Source organism: Salmo salar, chromosome ssa09, assembly GCF_905237065.1.
Source record: "Salmo salar chromosome ssa09, Ssal_v3.1, whole genome shotgun sequence".
Classification (NCBI taxonomy): domain Eukaryota; kingdom Metazoa; phylum Chordata; class Actinopteri; order Salmoniformes; family Salmonidae; genus Salmo; species Salmo salar.
In genome coordinates, this window is record NC_059450.1 from 141,396,452 (window position 1) to 141,416,433 (window position 19,982).

General features: G+C 49.2%; 1 protein-coding gene across 2 annotated transcripts in view; it reads right to left on the reverse strand.

The window, feature by feature from the left end:
• Window positions 1-19,471, reverse strand: part of LOC106613128 (calsyntenin-2) — a 447,582-nt gene extending 428,111 nt beyond the window's left edge. The window contains exon 1 of one of the 2 annotated variants that reach the window (XM_014215083.2): window positions 18,943-19,471. In XM_014215083.2, the coding sequence (XP_014070558.2) occupies window positions 18,943-19,024 (82 nt within the window). In that variant the 5' untranslated portion in view covers window positions 19,025-19,471. The remainder of the gene's footprint in view (window positions 1-18,942) is intronic. The other variant, XM_014215084.2, reaches the window with a different exon arrangement.
• Window positions 19,472-19,982: the final 511 nt, after the last annotated feature.

Consider the following 19,982-nt stretch of genomic DNA (forward strand, 5'->3'; position numbering starts at 1 on the left):
CACTGCCAGAGCCCTGCAAAATGACCTCCAGCAGGCCACAAATGTGCATGTGTCTGCTCAAACGGTCAGAAACAGACTCCATGAGGGTGGTATGAGGGCCCGACGTCCACAGGTGGGGGTTGTGCTTACAGCCCAACACCGTGCAGGACGTTTGGCATTTGCCAGAGAACACCAAGATTGGCAAATTCGCCACTGGCGCCCTGTGCTCTTCACAGATTAAAGCAGGTTCATACTGAGCACGTGACAGACATGACAGAGTCTGGAGACGCCATGGAGAACGTTCTGCTGCCTGCAACATCCTCCAGCATGACCGGTTTGGCGGTGGGTCAGTCATGGTGTGGGGTGGCATTTCTTTGGGGGGCCGCACTGCCCTCCATGTGCTCGCCAGAGGTAGTCTGACTGCCATTAGGTACCGAGATGAGATCCTCAGACCCCTTGTGAGACCATATGCTGGTGCGGTTGGCCCTGGGTTCCTCCTAATGCAAGACAATGTGGCTGGAGTGTGTCAGCAGTTCCTGCAAGAGGAAGGCATTGATGCTATGGACTGGCCCGCCCGTTCCCCAGATCTGAATCCAATTGAGCACATCTGGGACATCATGTCTCGCTCCATCCACCAACGCCACGTTGCACCACAGACTGTCCAGGAGTTGGCGGATGCTTTAGTCCAGGTCTGGGAGGAGATCCCTCAGAAGACCATCCGCCACCTCATCAGGAGCATGCCCAGGCGTTGTAGGGAGGTCATACAGGCACGTGGAGTCCACACACACTACTGAACCTCATTTTGACTTGTTTTAAGGACATTACATCAAAGTTGGATCAGCCTGTAGTGTGGTTTTCCACTTTAATTTTGAGTGTGACTCCAAATCCAGACCTCCATGGGTTGATAAATTGGATTTCCATTGATTATTTTTGTGTGATTTTGTTGTCAGCACATTCAACTATGTAAAGAAAAAAGTATATAATAAGATTATTTCTTTCATTCAGATCTAGGATGTGTTGTTTAAGTGTTCCCTTTATTTTTTGATCAGTATATATATATATATACAAAATATAAAATATCACCCCCCCTCAATTTTTGTAGACTGTGGTGATTATGGTAGAGGGTGACAGACTGTGGTGATTAGGGTAGAGGGTGATATACTGTGGTGACTATGGTAAAGGGGGAAAGACTGTGGTGATTATGGTAGAGGGTGATATACTGTGGTGACTATGGTAAAGGGGGAAAGATTGTGGTGATTATGGTAGACTGTGGTGATTATGGTAGATTGTTGTGATAGACTGAGGTGATTTTGGTAGACTGTGATGATTATGGTAGACTGTGGTGATTATGGTAGAGGGTGACAGACTGTGGTGATTATGGTAGACGGTGGTGATTATGGTAGAGGGTGACATACAGTGGTGATTATGGTGGAGGGTGACAGACTGTGGTAATAATGGTAGACTGGTGATAGACAGTTGCGATTATGGTAGATTTTGGTGATTAGGGTAGACTATGTTGATAGACTGTGGTGATAGAAGGTGGTGATTATGGTGGACTGTGGTGATTATGGAAGAGGGTGATAGACTGTGGAAGTTGTGGTAGAGGGTTATAGACTGTGGTGATTATGGTAAAGGGTGATAGACTGGTGATTTTGGTAGACTGTGGGTATTATGTTAGATGGTGACAGACTGTGGGGATTATGGCAGAGGGTGACAGACTGTAGAAATTATGGTAGAGGGTGATGGATGGTGGTGATTATGATAGAAGGTTACAAACATTGGTGATAATGTTAGACAGTGGTGATAGACTGTTGTGATTATGGTAGACTGTGGTGATTATTGTAGAGGGTGATAGACTGTGGTGATTGTGTTAGTGGGTGACAGACTGTGGTAGTTATGGTAGAGGGTGACAGACTGTGGTTATTATGGTAGACCGTGGTAATTATGATAGAGGGTGATGGACTGCGGTGATTATGGTAGAAGGTGACTGATTATGGTAGAGGGTGACATACTGTGGTGATTATGATATACTGTGGGTATTATGTTAGAGGGAGACAGACTGTGTTGATTATGGTGGAGGGTGACAGACTGTGGTTATTATGGTAGAGGCTGAAAGACTGTGGTGATTATGGTGGAGGGTGAGAGACTGTGGTTATTATGGTAGAGGCTGAAAGACTGTGGTGATTATGGTGGAGGGTGACAGACTGTGGTTATTATGGTAGAGGCTGAAAGACTGTGGTGATTATGGTGGAGGGTGACAGACGGCGGTGATTATGGTAGACTGTGGTGATTATGGTAGAAGGTTACAGACTGTGGTGATTATGGTAGACTGTGGTGATTATGGTTGAGGGTGATAGACTGGTGATTATGGTGGAGGGTGACAGACTGTGGTGATTATGGTAGAGGGTGACAGACTGCGGTGATTATGGTAGAGGGTGATAGACTGTGGTGATTATGGTAGACTGTGGTGATTATGGTAGAGGGTGATAGACTGTGGTCATTATGGTAGAAGGTTACAGACTGTGGTGATTATGGTAGACTGTGGTGATTATGGTAGAGGGTGATAGACTGCGGTCATTATGGTAGAAGGTTACAGACTGTGGTGATTATGGTTGAGGGTGATAGACTGTGGTGATTATGGTAGACCGTGGTGATTATGATAGAGGTTGATGGACTGTTGTGATTATTGCAGACAGTGACAGACTGTGGTAGTTATGGTAGAGGATGACAGACTGTGGTAGTTATGGTGAGGGTGACAGACTGTGGTAGTTATGGTGAGGGTGACAGGCTGTGGTAGTTATGGTAGAGGGTGACAGACTGTGGTAGTTATGGTAGAGGGTGACAGACTGTGGTAGTTATGGTAGAGGGTGACAGACTGTGCTAGTTATGGTAGAGGGTGACAGACTGTGCTAGTTATGGTAGAGGGTGACAGACTGTGGTAGTTATGGTAGAGGGTGACAGACTGTGGTAGTTATGGTAGAGGGTGACAGACTGTGGTAGTTATGGTAGAGGGTGACAGACTGTGCTAGTTATGGTAGAGGGTGACAGACTGTGCTAGTTATGGTAGAGGGTGACAGACTGTGGTAGTTATGGTAGAGGGTGACAGACTGTGGTGATTATGATAGAGGTTGATGGACTGTTGTGATTATTGTAGACGGTGACAGACTGTGGTAGTTATGGTAGAGGGGAATAAACTGTGTGTGCTTCACACTAGTCTCCTGGGTGAGTGTAGCTTTGATATGACACATCCCACCTATTAAACTGAAGAAAATGTAATCAGACTACAAATTAAACACAGTATGAAAGCAATGCCCTCAGTCATACAGTACCTGTGCCTTTACAGAGCTGCTCTGAGGGACTGTGTGGGGGGTACTGTTTAAAGGGGACTCTGGTAGGGGGACTGTGTGAGGGGGACTGTTTAAAGGGGATTCAGGTAGGGGGACTGTGTGAGGGGGGACTGTTTAAAGGGGACTCTGGTAGGGGGACTGTGTGAGGGGGACTGTTTAAAGGGGACTCTGGTAGGGGGACTGTGTGAGGGGGACTGTTTAAAGGGGACTCTGGTAGGGGGACTGTGTGAGGGGGGACTGTTTAAAGGGGACTCTGGTAGGGGGACTGTGTGAGGGGGGACTGTTTAAAGGGGACTCTGGTAGGGGGACTGTGTGTGGGGGGACTGTTTAAAGGGGACTCTGGTAGGGGGACTGTGTGAGGGGGGACGGTTTGAGGGGGACTGTGTTTGTTGTGAGGGGGACTAAGTGGGGGGGACTGTGAGAGAGGGAGTTGGGGGGTTGTGTGAGGGGAGATGAGTAATGGGGGACTGTGTGAGGGGGACAAAGTGGGGGGGACTGTGTTAGTTGTGAGGGGGACTAGGTGGGGGGGACTGTGTGAGGGGGATTTTAGAGAAGGGGGACTGTGTGAGGGGGACTTGGTGGGGGGACTGTGTGAGGGGGACTAGGTGGGGGGACTGTGTGAGGGGGAGTTGAGTGAGGGTGGACTGTGTGAGGGGACTAGGTGGGGGGGACTGTGTGAGGGGGACTAAGTGGGGGACTGTGTGAGGGGGATTTGAGTGAGGGTGGACTGTGTGAGGGGGACTAGGTGGGGGGGACTGTGTGAGGGGGATTTTAGAGAAGGGGGACTGTGTGAGGGGGACTAGGTGGGGGGGACTGTGTGAGGGGGATTTTAGAGAAGAGGGACTGTGTGAGGGGGACTAGGTGGGGGACTGTGTGAGGGGGAGTTGAGTGAGGGTGGGTGGACTGTGTGAGTTGTGAGGGGGACTAGGTGGGGGGGACTGTGTGAGGGGGATTTTAGAGAAGGGGGACTGTGTGAGGGGGACTAGGTGGGGGACTGTGTGAGGGGGAGTTGAGTGAGGGGGGACTGTGTGAGAGGGAGTTGAGTGAGGGGGGACTGTGTGAGGGGGAGTTGAGTGATGGTGAGTGCATATAGAGTTAGAGAGAGACTAGATAGATATCCTGAGGAGAGAATAGAGAATAGAGACCAGGCAAAGTAATTAGAGAAGCACTAATAATGTTGTAGGCTGAAGTCTGTTGGGAGACCCAGGGGGAGGGAGAGAGGGATTAAGAAGAAGAGAGGGAGAGAGTGAAAGGAAAAGACAAAGAGAGGAAGAGGAAGACAACGAGACAGAGAGTGAGACAGAGAGAGACAGAGAGAAAGTGTAAGCGAGATGAGGGAGAGAGTGAGAGAGACGAAGGAAAAAGAGATGGTGAGAAAAAGAGAGAGAGAGAGAGAGAGAGGAAGGAGAAAGAGATTGTGTGTGTGTGAGAGAGAGAGAGAGAGAGAGAGAGAGAGAGAGAGAGAGAGAGAGAGAGAGAGAGAGGAAGGAGAAAGAGATTGCGTGAGAGAGAGAGAGAGAGAGAGCGAGAGAGAGAGAGAGAGAGAAAGCGAGATGGTCAGTGTAAAACAGGAGACCAGTGTAAGGGGCAGGTACACAGCAGAGTAGACTGGTGAGAGGCGCTACATTACACAGTGACCCAGATCTTACTAGCAGCTCATGGGACAGGACGAAGGTGATGATGACAACAGTGTAGGTTTAAAAAAACACTAAATCCATAGCAGGAAGACATGTTTAGGTCATCGCAACATTGCTATACTACAGTAGTTGAATCACCAAATTAAATTATAGCCACTTTGCTTCTATTGGTAGTTCACCACAGCAATATCACAGAAACATCTGAATTAACCTCTGAATTCCTTCTGCATCATAGACTCCAGGCACGCAAGACTACATTTACCCCTCACAACTAGCTTCTCACCAGCCCATACAGAGAAGAGCCCTGTAGGGAGGAGCCTTGTGCCTCACGCTCCCTATTCTGTCTGCTCTCACCTGTTAGCCGGCTCCTAGGGGGGGGCGGAGGCAGGGGGGGAAACCTCTCCCAAAACGCATAGGGACAAAGGAGGCCCTGAGCGTCGTTAACAAGACCACACTCCATCTTAACTCCTCCTCCACATGTACTGGATTGGTTGAACATTGCAGAAGAAAACCTCGTCAGGATCAAAAAGAAAGAAACACCGCTTAAGTATTAATTTTACGCCTGTTACATTAGGTTACTTATGACCCAACACACACACACACATACACACAGGTGTTAGAGGACACATAATTACCAGGCTTGGGCTACCAACACAGGGAAATGATGTAGACCTTGACAAGGAGGAAAGGAGTGGTGTGTGTGTGTGTGTGTGTGTGTGTGTGTGTGTGTGTGTGTGTGTGTGTGTGTGTGTGTGTGTGTGTGTGTGTGTGTGTGTGTGTGTGTGTGTGTGTGTGTGTGTGTGTGTGTGTGTGTGTGTGTGAGTGTGTGAGTGAGTGAGTGAGTGAGTGAGTGAGTGAGTGAGTGAGTGAGTGAGTGAGTGAGTGAGTGTGAGTGTGAGTGTGAGTGTGAGTGTATGTGCACGTGTGTGTCACTAACCCACTTTAGAGGAAGAAAGATAAAACTGCAGCATCCGTAGCATGCCTTCTACAAAGACTGGCCCCATCTGTTCCCCTCACACTCTCCTAACTGATGCCACCATAAACAACCTGTGTGTGTGTGCAAGTACGCGTGCGTGTGTGTGGTGGCAATTTCATATCTATCTGTATGTGTGTAAATATCTATCTGTACAATAAATATATCAAGACAAGAGATCTATACACACACCTAACGCATACATATTTTCTTTCAATATCAAATGAATTTGTGTGTTGGACAGGATTCTATTCTGATAATTGTTAGTGAACATCCACAGGTGGTCCTAAACTACAGGGATTACACATTGGTTAAGAAAGAATGACTATTTTACAGTTCTATTTCCCAAATCCCCCATCCATGCCAAAACACACACTATACCTGTGCTCTGGTACTGTGATGATGGTGTTAAGCTCTCATCACTAGCTTGTCTGTTCTTCTGTCTGAGCTTCATTTAAATGAATCTGTCTATTTCACCATGAAGGCAACAGTTGTCATCCCATATGCTATTCACTTACAGAGAGAGCAAGAGTTGGCAGACGCACTGCTCACACATACACACACACACACACACACACACACACACACACACACACACACACACACACACACACACACACACACGGTGACATCATTGGAGTGGTGGGAGGAAAATGTCACCATAGAGTAATTTTCCCAAAAAATGTTCTCCCTCATATCTCCTTTCTGGTGTCGCTGCCCTGGTGCCTTGGTGGCCTGGTGCCCTGGTGGCCTGGTGGTCTGGTGGCCTTGTGGTCTTGGGCCCTGGTGGTCTGGTGCCCTGGTGGCCTGGTGGTCTGGGGCCCTGGTGCCCTAATTCCCTGGTGGCCTGGTGGTCTGGGGCCCTGGTGCCCTATTTCCCTGGTGGCCTGGTGGTCTGGGGCCCTGGTGCCCTAATTCCCTGGTGGCCTGGTGGTCTGGGGCCCTGGTGCCCTATTTCCCTGGTGGCCTGGTGGTCTGGGGCCCTGGTGCCCTATTTCTCTGGTGGCCTGGTGGTCTGGGGCCCTGGTGCCCTATTTCCCTGGTGGCCTGGTGGTCTGGGGCCCTGGTGCCCTATTTCCCAGGTGGCCTGGTGGTCTGGGGCCCTGGTGCCCTATTTCCCAGGTGGCCTGGTGGTCTGGGGCCCTGGTGCCCTATTTCTCTGGTGGCCTGGTGGTCTGGGGCCCTGGTGCCCTATTTCCCTGGTGGCCTGGTGGTCTGGGGCCCTGGTGCCCTATTTCTCTGGTGGCCTGGTGGTCTGGGGCCCTGGTGCCCTATTTCCCTGGTGGCCTGGTGGTCTGGGGCCCTGGTGCCCTATTTCCCAGGTGGCCTGGTGGTCTGGGGCCCTGGTGCCCTATTTCCCTGGTGGCCTGGTGGTCTGGTGCCCTGGTGGCCTGGTGGTCTGGGGCCCTGGTGCCCTATTTCCCTGGTGGCCTGGTGGTCTGGGGCCCTGGTGCCCTATTTCCCTGGTGGCCTGGTGGTCTGGGGCCCTGGTGGACAGCGAGTTTTCACAAATCAAATTTTGGGTAACAATAATGAGGTGTTAAGGATCATGTAAGAGGAGGGGGAGAAGATAGTGTTCATATTAATTAACTTTGAGATCACATTTCATTGTTGTTGTATTGGGGCCTTTGTGTCTCCTCTAATGTAGTATAGGAAAATGTGGTATTTAAATAGGACACAGTGTCAGGGAAGGGTCTGACATACAGAAGTGCACCAGGGATCCAACAGCACATCACAGCCATCACAGGTTACAGTGATGGATGACCGTCACAAGCAGAGTGTGTTCAGTATATAAGAGAGACGGCTTTCTCTAGTGTCCTAATGAGGGGGGGTTCTCTGATACAGCTCTACTGAGGAGAGGGGGGGGGGTTCTCTGATACAGCTCTACTGAGGAGGGGGGGGTTCTCTGATACATCTCTACTGAGGAGAGGGGATTCTCTGATACAGCTCTACTGAGGAGGGGGGGGGGTTCTCTGATACATCTCTACTGAGGAGGGGGGGGTTCTCTGATACAGCTCTACTGAGGAGAGGGGGATTCTCTGATACAGCTCTACTGAGGAGGGGGGGTTCTCTGATACAGCTCTACTGAGGAGAGGGGGGGTTCTCTGATACAGCTCTACTGAGGGGGGGGGTTCTCTGACACAGCAAGACTGAGGCGAGGGGGGTTCTCTGACACATCTCTACTGAGGAGAGGGGGGGTTCTCTGACATATCTCTACTGAGGAGAGGTGGGGGGTTCTCTGACACAGCTTTACTGAGGAGAGGGGGGGATTCTCTGACAGATCTCTACTGAGGAGAGAGGGTGTTCTCTGACACATCTCTACTGAGGAGAGGGAGGGTTCTCTGACACATCTCTACTGAGGAGAGGGGGGGTTCTCTGACACACCTCTACTGAGGAGAGGGGGGGTTCTCTGACACATCTCTACTGAGGAGAGGGGGGGGGTTCTCTGATACAGCTCTACTGAGGGGGGGGTTCTCTGACATATCTCTACTGAGGAGAGGGGGGGTTCTCTAATACAGCTCTACTGAGGAGAGGGGGGTTCTCTGACACATCTCTACTGAGGAGGGGGGGTTCTGTAACACATCTCTACTGAGGAGAGGTGGGGGTTCTCTGACACATCTCTACTGAGGAGAGGGGGGTTCTCTGACACATCTCTACTGAGGAGAGGTGGGGGGGTTCTCTGACACATCTCTACTGAGGAGAGGTGGGGGGGTTCTCTGACACATCTCTACTGAGGAGAGGTGGGGGGTTCTCTGACACATCTCTACTGAGGAGGGGGGGTTCTGTAACACATCTCTACTGAGGAGAGGGGGGAGTTCTCTGACACATCTCTACTGAGGAGAGGTGGGGGGGGTTCTCTGACACATCTCTATTGAGGAGGGGGGGTTCTGTAACACATCTCTACTGAGGAGAGGGGGGGTTCTCTGACACATCTCTACTGAGGAGAGGTGGGGGGTTCTCTGACACATCTCTACTGAGGAGAGGGGGGGGTCTCTGACACATCTCTACTGAGGAGAGGTGGGGGGGTTCTCTGACACATCTCTACTGAGGAGAGGGGGGGTTCTCTGACACATCTCCACTTAGGAGAGGGGGGGTTCTCTGACACATCTCTACTGAGGAGGGGGGGTTCTCTGACACATCTCTACTGAGGAGAGGGGGGGTTCTCTGACACATCTCTACTGAGGAGAGGGGGGGTTCTCTGACACATCTCTACTGAGGAGGGGGGGGTTCTCTGACACATCTCCACTTAGGAGAGGGGGGGTTCTCTGACACATCTCTACTGAGGAGAGGGGGGTTCTCTGACACATCTCTACTGAGGAGAGGGGGGGTTCTCTGACACATGTCTACTGAGTAGAGGGGGGGTTCTCTGAGACATCTCTACTGAGGAGAGGGGGGGGTTCTCTGACACATCTCTACTTAGGAGAGGGGGGGTTCTCTGACACATCTCTACTTAGGAGAGGGGGGGGTTCTCTGACACATCTCTACTGAGGAGGGGGGGTTCTGTAACACATCTCTACTTAGGAGAGGGGGGGTTCTCTGACACATCTCTACTTAGGAGAGGGGGGGTTCTCTGACACAGCTCTACTGAGGAGAGGGGAGGTTCTCTGACACATCTCTACTGAGGAGGGGGGGTTCTCTGACACATCTCTACTGAGGAGAAGGGGGGGGTTCTCTGACAAATCTCTACTGAGGAGAGGGGGGGTTCCCTGACACATCTCTACTGAGGAGAGGGGGGGTTCTCTGACACACCTCTACTGAGGAGAGGGGGGGTTCTCTGACACACCTCTACTGAGGAGGGGGGGGGTTCTCTGACACAGCTCTACTGAGGAGGGGGGGTTCTCTGACACATCTCTACTGAGGAGAGCGGGGTTCTCTGACACATCGCTACTGAGGAGGGGGGGGGTTCTCTGACAAATCTCTACTGAGGAGAGGGAAGGGTTGCTCTGACACATCTCTACTGAGGAGGGGGGGTTCTCTGACAAATCTCTACTGAGGAGAGGGAAGGGTTGCTCTGACACATCTCTACTGAGGAGAGGGGGGGTTCTCTGACACATCTCTACTGAGGAGAGGGGGGGTTCTCTGACATCTCTACTGAGGAGAGGGGGGGTGCTCTGACACATCTCTACTGAGGAGAAGGGGGTTCTCTGACACATCTCTACTGAGGAGAGGGGGGGTTCTCTGACACATCTCTACTGAGGAGAGGTGGGTGGGTTCTCTGACACATCTCTACTGAGGAGAGGGGGTTCTCTGACACATCTCTACTGAGGAGGGGGGGGTTCTCTGACACAGCTCTACTGAGGACAGGGGGGTTCTCTGACACACCTCTACTGAGGAGGGGGGGGTTCTCTGACACAGCTCTACTGAGGAGGGGGGGGTTCTCTGACACATCTCTACTGAGGAGAGCGGGGTTCTCTGACACATCTCTACTGAGGAGGGGGGGTTCTCTGACACATCTCTACTGAGGAGAGGGGGGGGTTCTCTGACACATCTCTACTGAGGAGAGCGGGGTTCTCTGACACATCTCTACTTAGGAGGGGGGGGTTCTCTGACAAATCTCTACTGAGGAGAGGGAAGGGTTGCTCTGACACATCTCTACTGAGGAGGGGGGGTTCTCTGACAAATCTCTACTGAGGAGAGGGAAGGGTTGCTCTGACACATCTCTACTGAGGAGAGGGGGGGTTCTCTGACACATCTTTGCTGAGGAGAGCGGGGTTCTCTGACACATCTCTACTGAGGAGAGGGGGGGTTCTCTGACACATCTCTACTGAGGAGAGGGGGGGTTCTCTGACACATCTCTACTGAGGAGAGGGGGGGTTCTCTGACACATCTCTACTGAGGAGAGGTGGGTGGGTTCTCTGACACATCTCTACTGAGGAGAGGGGGGTTCTCTAACACATCTCTACTGAGGAGGGGGGGTTCTCTGACACAGCTCTACTGAGGAGAGGGGGCGTTCTCTGACACAGCTCTACTGAGGAGAGGGGGGGTTCTCTGACACATCTCTACTGAGGAGAGGGGGGGTTCTCTGACACAGCTCTACTGAGGAGGGGGGGTTCTCTGACACATCTCTACTGAGGAGAGCGGGGTTCTCTGACACATCTCTACTGAGGAGGGGGGGGGTTCTCTGACACATCTCTACTGAGGAGAGGGGGGGGTTCTCTGAGACACCTCTACTGAGGAGGGGGGGTTCTCTGACACAGCTCTACTGAGGAGGGCGGGGGGTTCTCTGACACATCTCTACTGAGGAGGGGGGGTTCTCTGACACAGCTCTACTGAGGAGAGGGGGGGTTCCCTGACACATCTCTACTGAGGAGAGGGGGGGGGTTCTCTGACACATCTCTACTGAGGAGGGGGGGTTCTCTGACACAGCTCTACTGAGGAGGGGGGGTTCTCTGACACATCTCTACTGAGGAGAGCGGGGTTCTCTGACACATCTCTACTGAGGAGGGGGGGGTTCTCTGACAAATCTCTACTGAGGAGAGGGAAGGGTTGCTCTGACACATCTCTACTGAGGAGGGGGGGGGTTCTCTGACAAATCTCTACTGAGGAGAGGGGGGGTTCCCTGACACATCTCTACTGAGGAGAGGGGGGGGTTCTCTGACACATCTCTACTGAGGAGGGGGGGTTCTCTGACACAGCTCTACTGAGGAGGGGGGGTTCTCTGACACATCTCTACTGAGGAGAGCGGGGTTCTCTGACACATCTCTACTGAGGAGGGGGGGGTTCTCTGACAAATCTCTACTGAGGAGAGGGAAGGGTTGCTCTGACACATCTCTACTGAGGAGGGGGGGGGGTTCTCTGACAAATCTCTACTGAGGAGAGGGAAGGGTTGCTCTGACACATCTCTACTGAGGAGAGGGGGGTTCTCTGACCCATCTCTACTGAGGAGAGGGGGGTTCTCTGACACATCTCTACTGAGGAGAGGGAAGGGTTGCTCTGACACATCTCTACTGTGGAGAGGTGGGTGGGTTCTCTGACACATCTCTACTGAGGAGAGGGGGGTTCTCTGACACATCTCTACTGAGGAGGGGGGGTTCTCTGACACAGCTCTACTGAGGAGATGGGGGTTCTCTGACACATCTCTACAGAGGAGAGGGGGGGTTCTCTGACACACCTCTACTGAGGAGGGGGGGGGGGTTCTCTGACACAGCTCTACTGAGGAGGGGGGGGTTCTCTGACACATCTCTACTGAGGAGAGCGGGGTTCTCTGACACACCTCTACTGAGGAGGGGGGGGGTTCTCTGACACATCTCTACTGAGGAGAGGGAAGGGTTGCTCTGACACATCTCTACTGAGGAGAGGGGGGTTCTCTGACACATCTCTACTGAGGAGAGGGAAGGGTTGCTCTGACACATCTCTACTGAGGAGAAGGGGGTTCTCTGACACATCTCTACTGAGGAGAGGGAAGGGTTGCTCTGACATCTCTACTGAGGAGAGGGAAGGGTTGCTCTGACACATCTCTACTAAGGAGAGGTGGGGGGGTTCTCTGACACATCTCTACTGAGGAGAGGGGGGGTTCTCTGACACATCTCTACTGAGGAGAGGTGGGGGGGTTCTCTGACATCTCTACTGAGGAGAGGGGGGCTTCTCTGATACATCTCTACTGAGGAGAGGTGGGGGGGTTCTCTGACACATCTCTACTGAGGAGAGGGGGGGTTCTCTGACACATCTCTACTGAGGAGAGGTGGGGGGGTTCCTCTGACACAGCTGAGGAGAGGTGTGGGGGGCTGCAACCCTAATGATTACTTTTTATTTTGCTTATCCTATAAATGATTTAGACGTACGATGTGTGAGGTTGAAAGTGTGTTTAGGGTTGAGACTGTGTGTTTTGTCACCTGAGGAGCCTGATAGATCAATGTTTGAGTGTGCGTGTGTGTGTGTGTGTGTGTGTGTGTGTGTGTGTGTGTGTGTGTGTGTGTGTGTGTGTGTGTGTGTGTGTGTGTGTGTGTGTGTGTGTGTGTGTGTGTGTGTGTGTGTGTGTGTGTGTGTGTGTGTGTGTGTGTGTGTGTGTGTGTGTGTGTGTGTGTGTGTGTGTGTGTGTGTGTGTGGGTGTGTGACTCATAAATCACATTTCAATTAGACATGGAATTGATATGTGCCACATGGGAGATGACATTCTCTCCATGTCTCCTTCTGTTCATTTCCTCTGAGGTCAGCTAGACTCAGCTGGTGGAGAGGAACAGGTCACACACTATCAACACAGCTCCTCTCTGCTCATCAGAGAGAGAGAGAGTGTGTGTGAGCGAGCGAGAGATCTGAGCGTGTCAACTTTGACAAATGGAGAGGGGGAGCTGGTGAGATTGGTGCGGAAGCAATTGATTGGAGAAAAGGAGAGCGAGGAAGAGAACAAGGCAGAAGTGGAGGATGGTGGTTAGCACTCCGGACTGGGAGTGTGTGTAAGGGCATGTCCAGACAGTTGGCTGAAGTGTCAGGGAAGAGTCTAGCCAACAGCCTCTATCTAAAAGCTTCTGTTCTGTTTTACTGTTGTGTGAAAAACAAACAAAACACACACACACTCTTAATCGCTCTCTCTATCTCACACACGCAGTCACAGTCGCACACACGCACACACACACACACATACACGCTGGAGACAGTGTGGGTTGTAATGGGTTTGCGAGGTGTTGGATGTCTCCTGCTGCTGCTGTTAAAAGGTGAGGGGAACACTGGGGTGAGGGAGTGGGTCTACTTTTCTCTATCTGTCTCTAATTGCTTGTGTTATTCCTTTCCCTCGCTAAACAATCTTTCCTCTCCTCTTGTCTCCTCTCCTCTCCTCTCCTCTCCTCTCCTCTCCTCTCCTCTCCTCTCCTCTCCTCTCCTCTCCTCTCCTCTCCTCTCCTCTCCTCTCCTCTCCTCTCCTCTCCTCTCTTCTCCTCAGGGAGCACTCTCATAGACACAGGACGTTCTGTCTTAATTCTATAAAAGCCTCTGGTGTTTTATCCACTCCCCCTGCTTCACACCTCAGAGAGTAAATCATTGGGCCTCAGAGAGTGTCCAGTCTAGTATTTGTATTTGTATTTATTAAGGATCCCCTTCATTTCTTGCCTAGTCAGCAGCTAGTCTTTCTGGGGTCCCGCAACATTAAGGCAGTTATATACAATTCAAAATATTACAATACATTACATAACACTTTTCACAACACATTAAGTGTGTGCCCTCAGGCCACTACTCTACTATCACGTATCTACAATACAAAATCCACATGTACGAGTGTGTAGAGTGAGTGTCTTATGATGTGTATGTGTGTCTGTGCCTGTGTGTGTCTCTTCACAGTCCCCGCTGTTCCATAAGATGTCTTTTTATCCGTTTTTTTTTTATCTGATTCTACGGCTTGCATCAGTTATCCGCTGTGGAATAGAGTTTCATGCAGTCATGGCTCTATGTAGTACTGTACGCCTCCCATAGTCTGTTCTGGACTTGGGGATTGTGAAGAGACCTTTGGTGACATGTCTTGTGTGGTATGCATGGGTGTCTGAGCTGTGTAGTTTAAACAGACAGCTCAGTACATTCAGATTGTCAACATTTCTTACAAAAACAAGTAGTGATGAAGTCAATCTCTCCTTCACTTTGAGACATTATAGATGTACATACATATTATTCATGTGAGCTCTCCATGTATATTTAAGGGCCAGCTGTGCTGCCCTGTTCTGAGCCAATTGTAATTTTTCAAGGTCCCTCTTTGTGGCACCTGACCACACGACTGAACAGTAGTCCAGGTGCAACAACACTAGGGCCTGTAGGACCTGCCTTGTTGATAGTTTTGTTAAGAAGGTAGAGCAGCGCTTTATTATGGACATACTTCTCCCCAGCTACTATTGTATCAATATGTTTTGACCATGACAGTTTACAATCCAGGTTTACTCCAAGCAGTTTAGTCAACTTGCTGAATTTCCACCTTATTTATTACAAGATTTAAATTAGGTTTAGGGTTTAGTGAATGATTTGTCACAAATACAATGTTTTTAGTTTTTGAAATATCTAACACTAACTTATTTGTAGTCAACCATTCTGAAACTAACTGCAGCTCTTTGTTAAGTGTCTAGTGCTAAGTATGGTTAGCCATAGCCCCACAGAGGGAGAGGAGGGGAGCAAGAGAGCTCACCTGCCCACTGTGATTAGTAGAGGCTTATCTCCAAATATAACACACACACACACACACACACACAGTTCACCTCCCGCAAAACTAGAAAGGACTGCAAGAGACAAGAGACCATGAAGACATAACCACAGCGATGAGCAATGTTTGAAGAAAGAGGGAGGCAGGGAGAGAGGGAGGGAGGGAGGGAGGATTTAGTGAGACCTTGAAAAGCAAACCTGTTGTTCTGTGGTTCAGAGGTACTATTGCCACAGGCTATAAGCTCACTGTAATACATACACCTGTAACCTTTTGTATTCTTCTAAATTAAACGGTGATATACTCCACATATGTTCACATTTGCACAATAGCATATCTCAGTGGAGTGTTGGAGTGGATATTGGAACAAGGACCCAGAGTCTGAGCTATATCTCTTGTGAGATCATTAGGATAATAGTATTCTGCTCTGAACTCCTTCACTAAAGTAATTAAGTAGCCTGGAGGTTGCCTCTCTCCTGTTTCTGTAGCGTGAGTCAGTACAAGTACACCCCCTGGACAGGACACTAGTCTATCGCAGGGCCTTAACCCTAATCTATCTCCTTAATACTGAGTGCCAAGCAGAGATGCATTGGGTCCCATTTTTACAGTATTTGCTATGACTAACACACAGATCAAACTCCCAACCTTGCCATCTCTGGACAGACTCTCTAACAACAAGGCCACTGAGTTGGTCGCTAAACATTGGTCTGTACAAGAATAATATGCTGATTTGAGATCACTGAAGTAACACTACTCTATTAGCAAAACCCTGATCTGAAGTAAGGCAGATAAAGCAGATCTGAGATCAATGAGGTAGCACTCCTCCTCCATAATTTGCCATAATCTGATATAAGAGCACTGATTTGAGATCAGTGAAATAGCTCTACTCCGTGCTGAGCCTGATCTAAAATGAAAGATATTGCTGATCTAGGATCTACTGCACTCCTCTACACTGAGCCTTGGTTTTTGAGCCAGATCTAAAAATAGGAGAGACCAGTAAGGCTGTACTGAGATCAGTGAGGTAACAGCATGTCCTCCTCCATGTTGAACCATGGTTTTCCAGTCGCAGCACGTCAGGCAGGATTTGTGCTGCCTCCTGTGTCACTGTCTGGCCCGGCAAGCGATTTATAGAGCGCTCCCATAATGCACTTCCTCTCTCAAAAGGAGGACATAAATCTGCCGCTTGTTTTTGTCACGCCTTTTTTTATTGGCTGATGGGGTCCTCTTTCCTTTCGCTCTTCTGCTTATTCTATCAAACACACACACAAAATAATATTATTGAATGAACAATGTACACTGAGTAAACAAAACACGCCGACAAATTGAGGCTGTTCAACGTGCAACACAATATTACGAATTTGTTCCTAACGTTTGGTATAATCAGTTTATAGGTTAGGTGTTCTAAAGCGGAAGCATAGCCTATATTGAAATAATACATTATTTTATAATGAAGGTGGACGTTTCTGTTAATCATAACTCTCTTTACTTTGATTTCTTTAAACCCTGTGCACTGAAGAATACATTTCTGCATTCTGTACCTAATTTTCACATATACATTCATCTAACAACAACAGCCCAAATACTCCTGCAGCAGGCAAAAATACATATATAAAGCTGGAAAACGTTCCTCCATGGAAACAGACACTGAGGGTAAATTAAAATACACATACTGCTGGTAATGAGCTATCTAAATTCAGAGATCATATTGTTTGGAATTACACCAAATCGCAGCTCTGGGCAGCTCTGGCAACAACAAAAAAATGCACTGCTTTCTACTCAACCGAAAAAAAATTCTCCCCACCACGCAGCTGACCGTGAGACATGGTGGGTTCGTTTAAGCCACAGCGTGCTGTGCAACCGTGAATGCCTTTGTAAATAGCTTCTCCACTTTGCAGTTTTGCGTACTTAGCTGCTGTCAACATGGGCCAACACACATACTTACGGTCCGGGCATACACACACAAACACACACCTCTAGATGTTAAGCGGGTGCCTTGAGGGTGACTTTGATTAATTAAAGGAAGTTGATCATTCGTTCACGGTTCTTGCAATGAAACGGTGGCTAAACGGAAAATGACAGTGGAAGAGCGCACCTCTAAGATTTCGTGGAGAACAACCAATTCCAGAGTTTTCTCGAGTTACTTAAATGTCATAGTAGCACCGTTTAACTGTTGAATTTTAACGGAAGGCAAGACAGAAGAAAACAAATGACATTTTTCAGAATGTTACTGTATGTCTCACACGCGTGTTTCTCTCGCTTTTACACGGTCTTAAAGATGCAACTTCAAAATGCGGCTTGAGGGCCAGGATAACAGCACAAACTGTAAATTGAACAATGGGCTCTCATTTTCTCCCGAATTTAGAGCTGCGTTGCGGCCCTGGGGACTCAATTAGAACCGTGGTGTGCCGGCGTTTCCACCCCCAGTGACTGGGCGGTAATTTGTTTACTTCTTACTTCGCAGCCGAGCAAGCTCGAAAAGGACCAGAGTCCTGAGCTACTACCATGCAATCTCCAGATGAACAAAGTCTACACATTTGTGGGTGGAGTTGAGGACAGACCATGTATCCAGTTGCAAACAAACACATGTATTGGTAACTTCAGCACCACGGACACCGCATTAAAACACGCTCAGTCATTTATTGCAAATCAGCACCATTGACAGCGCATTCTCTATCACTCGCTCTCTCACACACTGTTGGCAGTTGGTTTGAGCTCTGCTCAGGGTCCGTCTATAATCATATTCAAATGAAAATGCAGGTGAAGCACAAGCTTGGCCTCCCTAATCAGGCCATTGGTTATTATCATATGTCTCTATACTACTGGGCTACTAACATATATAGAGAAAATAGGCCTATTGGGCGCACGAGAAGCCAGACGCAAAGGCTGCATTCTATCCGACGCACAGGGACAGGCGCCGAGCAACACCTAATCATGCCTCCGGCAACTGCCACTGCTGCCAGACAAAGTGACAGGTGCAACAGTAGCCCTAGTCGACGGGGAGTATATTACGTGTACCTGGTGCCAGATCAACCAGTTCACCTGTGGCACCGGAGTTGCTCGTGAGCAGCTCGAGAGCAGTTAGTCTCCTATGTGTGGTAACACTGATATATTTATTCCCACCAAGGGAGTGCGGTCCCCAATAACATCCATTAACGATATCAATAAATCATAATTCTGCAATAACAGCATTAGCCTAAAAGGCCTGTGATGATAATGCTATGGCTGATAACTAAAATGAAACGGCTAATAATAATAATAAGCATCATAATCATCACCATCAGCATCATCACCATCAGCAGGATTGGCATCATCATCATATCAATATCTGATACGTAGATCCCTACTCATATTTATATCAGCATCATGACACTATATGGCCTAAATAGTCCTCATCAATAAGATATCAGACTAGTATCTATTAATCTTACCACCTCATATCTCTTAAAAAACCTAAGATCTGTCTTGGTAGATTAGAGAAGGCAGGCTAAAATATGTCTATCACATGGCGAGAGACTATATTAATATACCTATGTCACAGTGAAAACTTGGACACATTGTTACACTCAACGCAACGGCATCACTCCTCCTGTCCCAGAGGCACCTCTGCTCGGAAATAGACTCACTCCTCCGCCAGCCTCACTACAATCAACAAATCCACCCCGAGCCCCGGAAGCTCTACAAATGACAGCCTTATAACCATATCATATCAGAGGTTCTAAATGAATAGAATCACAGCGCGATCAGCCCACATTAGTGGTGAAAATGCTCCGATATGGACCCTCTCCCACTATGCTCCCTCCCATCGCCACCTCTTCTACAAGAAGCACATTGCAGAGTGAGAGCGCACCACGCAGGACGGTTGGGGTAGGCAGCGCCAAGTTCCCCTTCACCTACCTTTCACGGTGTGACAGGCACAGAGCCCCAAAGCAAACCCGGCCACCAGCAGCACCACCTCGGATATACGCTGCATATTCATGGCGTGGTGTGAGCGAAATACAGACAGGGCACGGTGACCTCTCTCCTCTCTCTCCGATCTTTTCCGCCCGCTCCTTCAATTCAGCCTGTCCCAACGTTCTCTCTTCTTCAAGCTGTAAAACTGTTCACTGATGATATGTCGGACTCGGACTAAAGATAGCGAACTAAGAGTGGAATAATACGCGCGTGGTATACGCAAAGCGAGGCAGGGAGGGAGGCTTCTTCTGCGAAGAAACCGTGAAGCTGCGCGGTATAGTTACCAGAGCTCGTTCGTTGGTTGTTCGATGCACAACTAACTGCTTAGTGATAAGACCTGACCGTAGACCATCGCTACCCCGGACTGGACTGTTACGTCACGGGGAGGAGAGGTACTTCTCCCTCCTATCACTAAACAGCGCCGCGATAACACATCTTCTCTCCTTGTCTGAAATTATTCATCTGACCGATTTGATAAGGATAATTCATTGTTAATGTTATACTGATGATTAGCTCATTAGACTACCACTGTCACGAGACCAACCCAGGATGTATCTTACCCACTTATCTCCACATACTGTATATATATCCATAGCTGCAGGAAGATGTTTTGAGTATGGGGTGCGGAGTGCAGGGGGATTGAAAGAAATCACCTTTCTAATGAAGTAATTGGAGGCATGGCAATAGGCCTAGCTGATTATTGAGATGGTGCCTGTTAGTGAAAAGCAATACATCTAAAATATGTGTGAAGATAATGTGTCTTCGATATCATTTGAAATGTTGAGACAAGAAGTAGGGGAGGGGGTTGTGACGAAGATATTGGCGCATCTCTATCCAAAATGTGCTGAGCTGTCTCCCGACAATTCTTGCGCATTCATTTTTTTATTGTGTTAACTGTTTTCCCTTGAATTGTTTAGTTGTATCAAGTCCCCATTCCATATGTCACCAGCAGTACATTTACTGTCAATCCCTTTCCTTTGGTT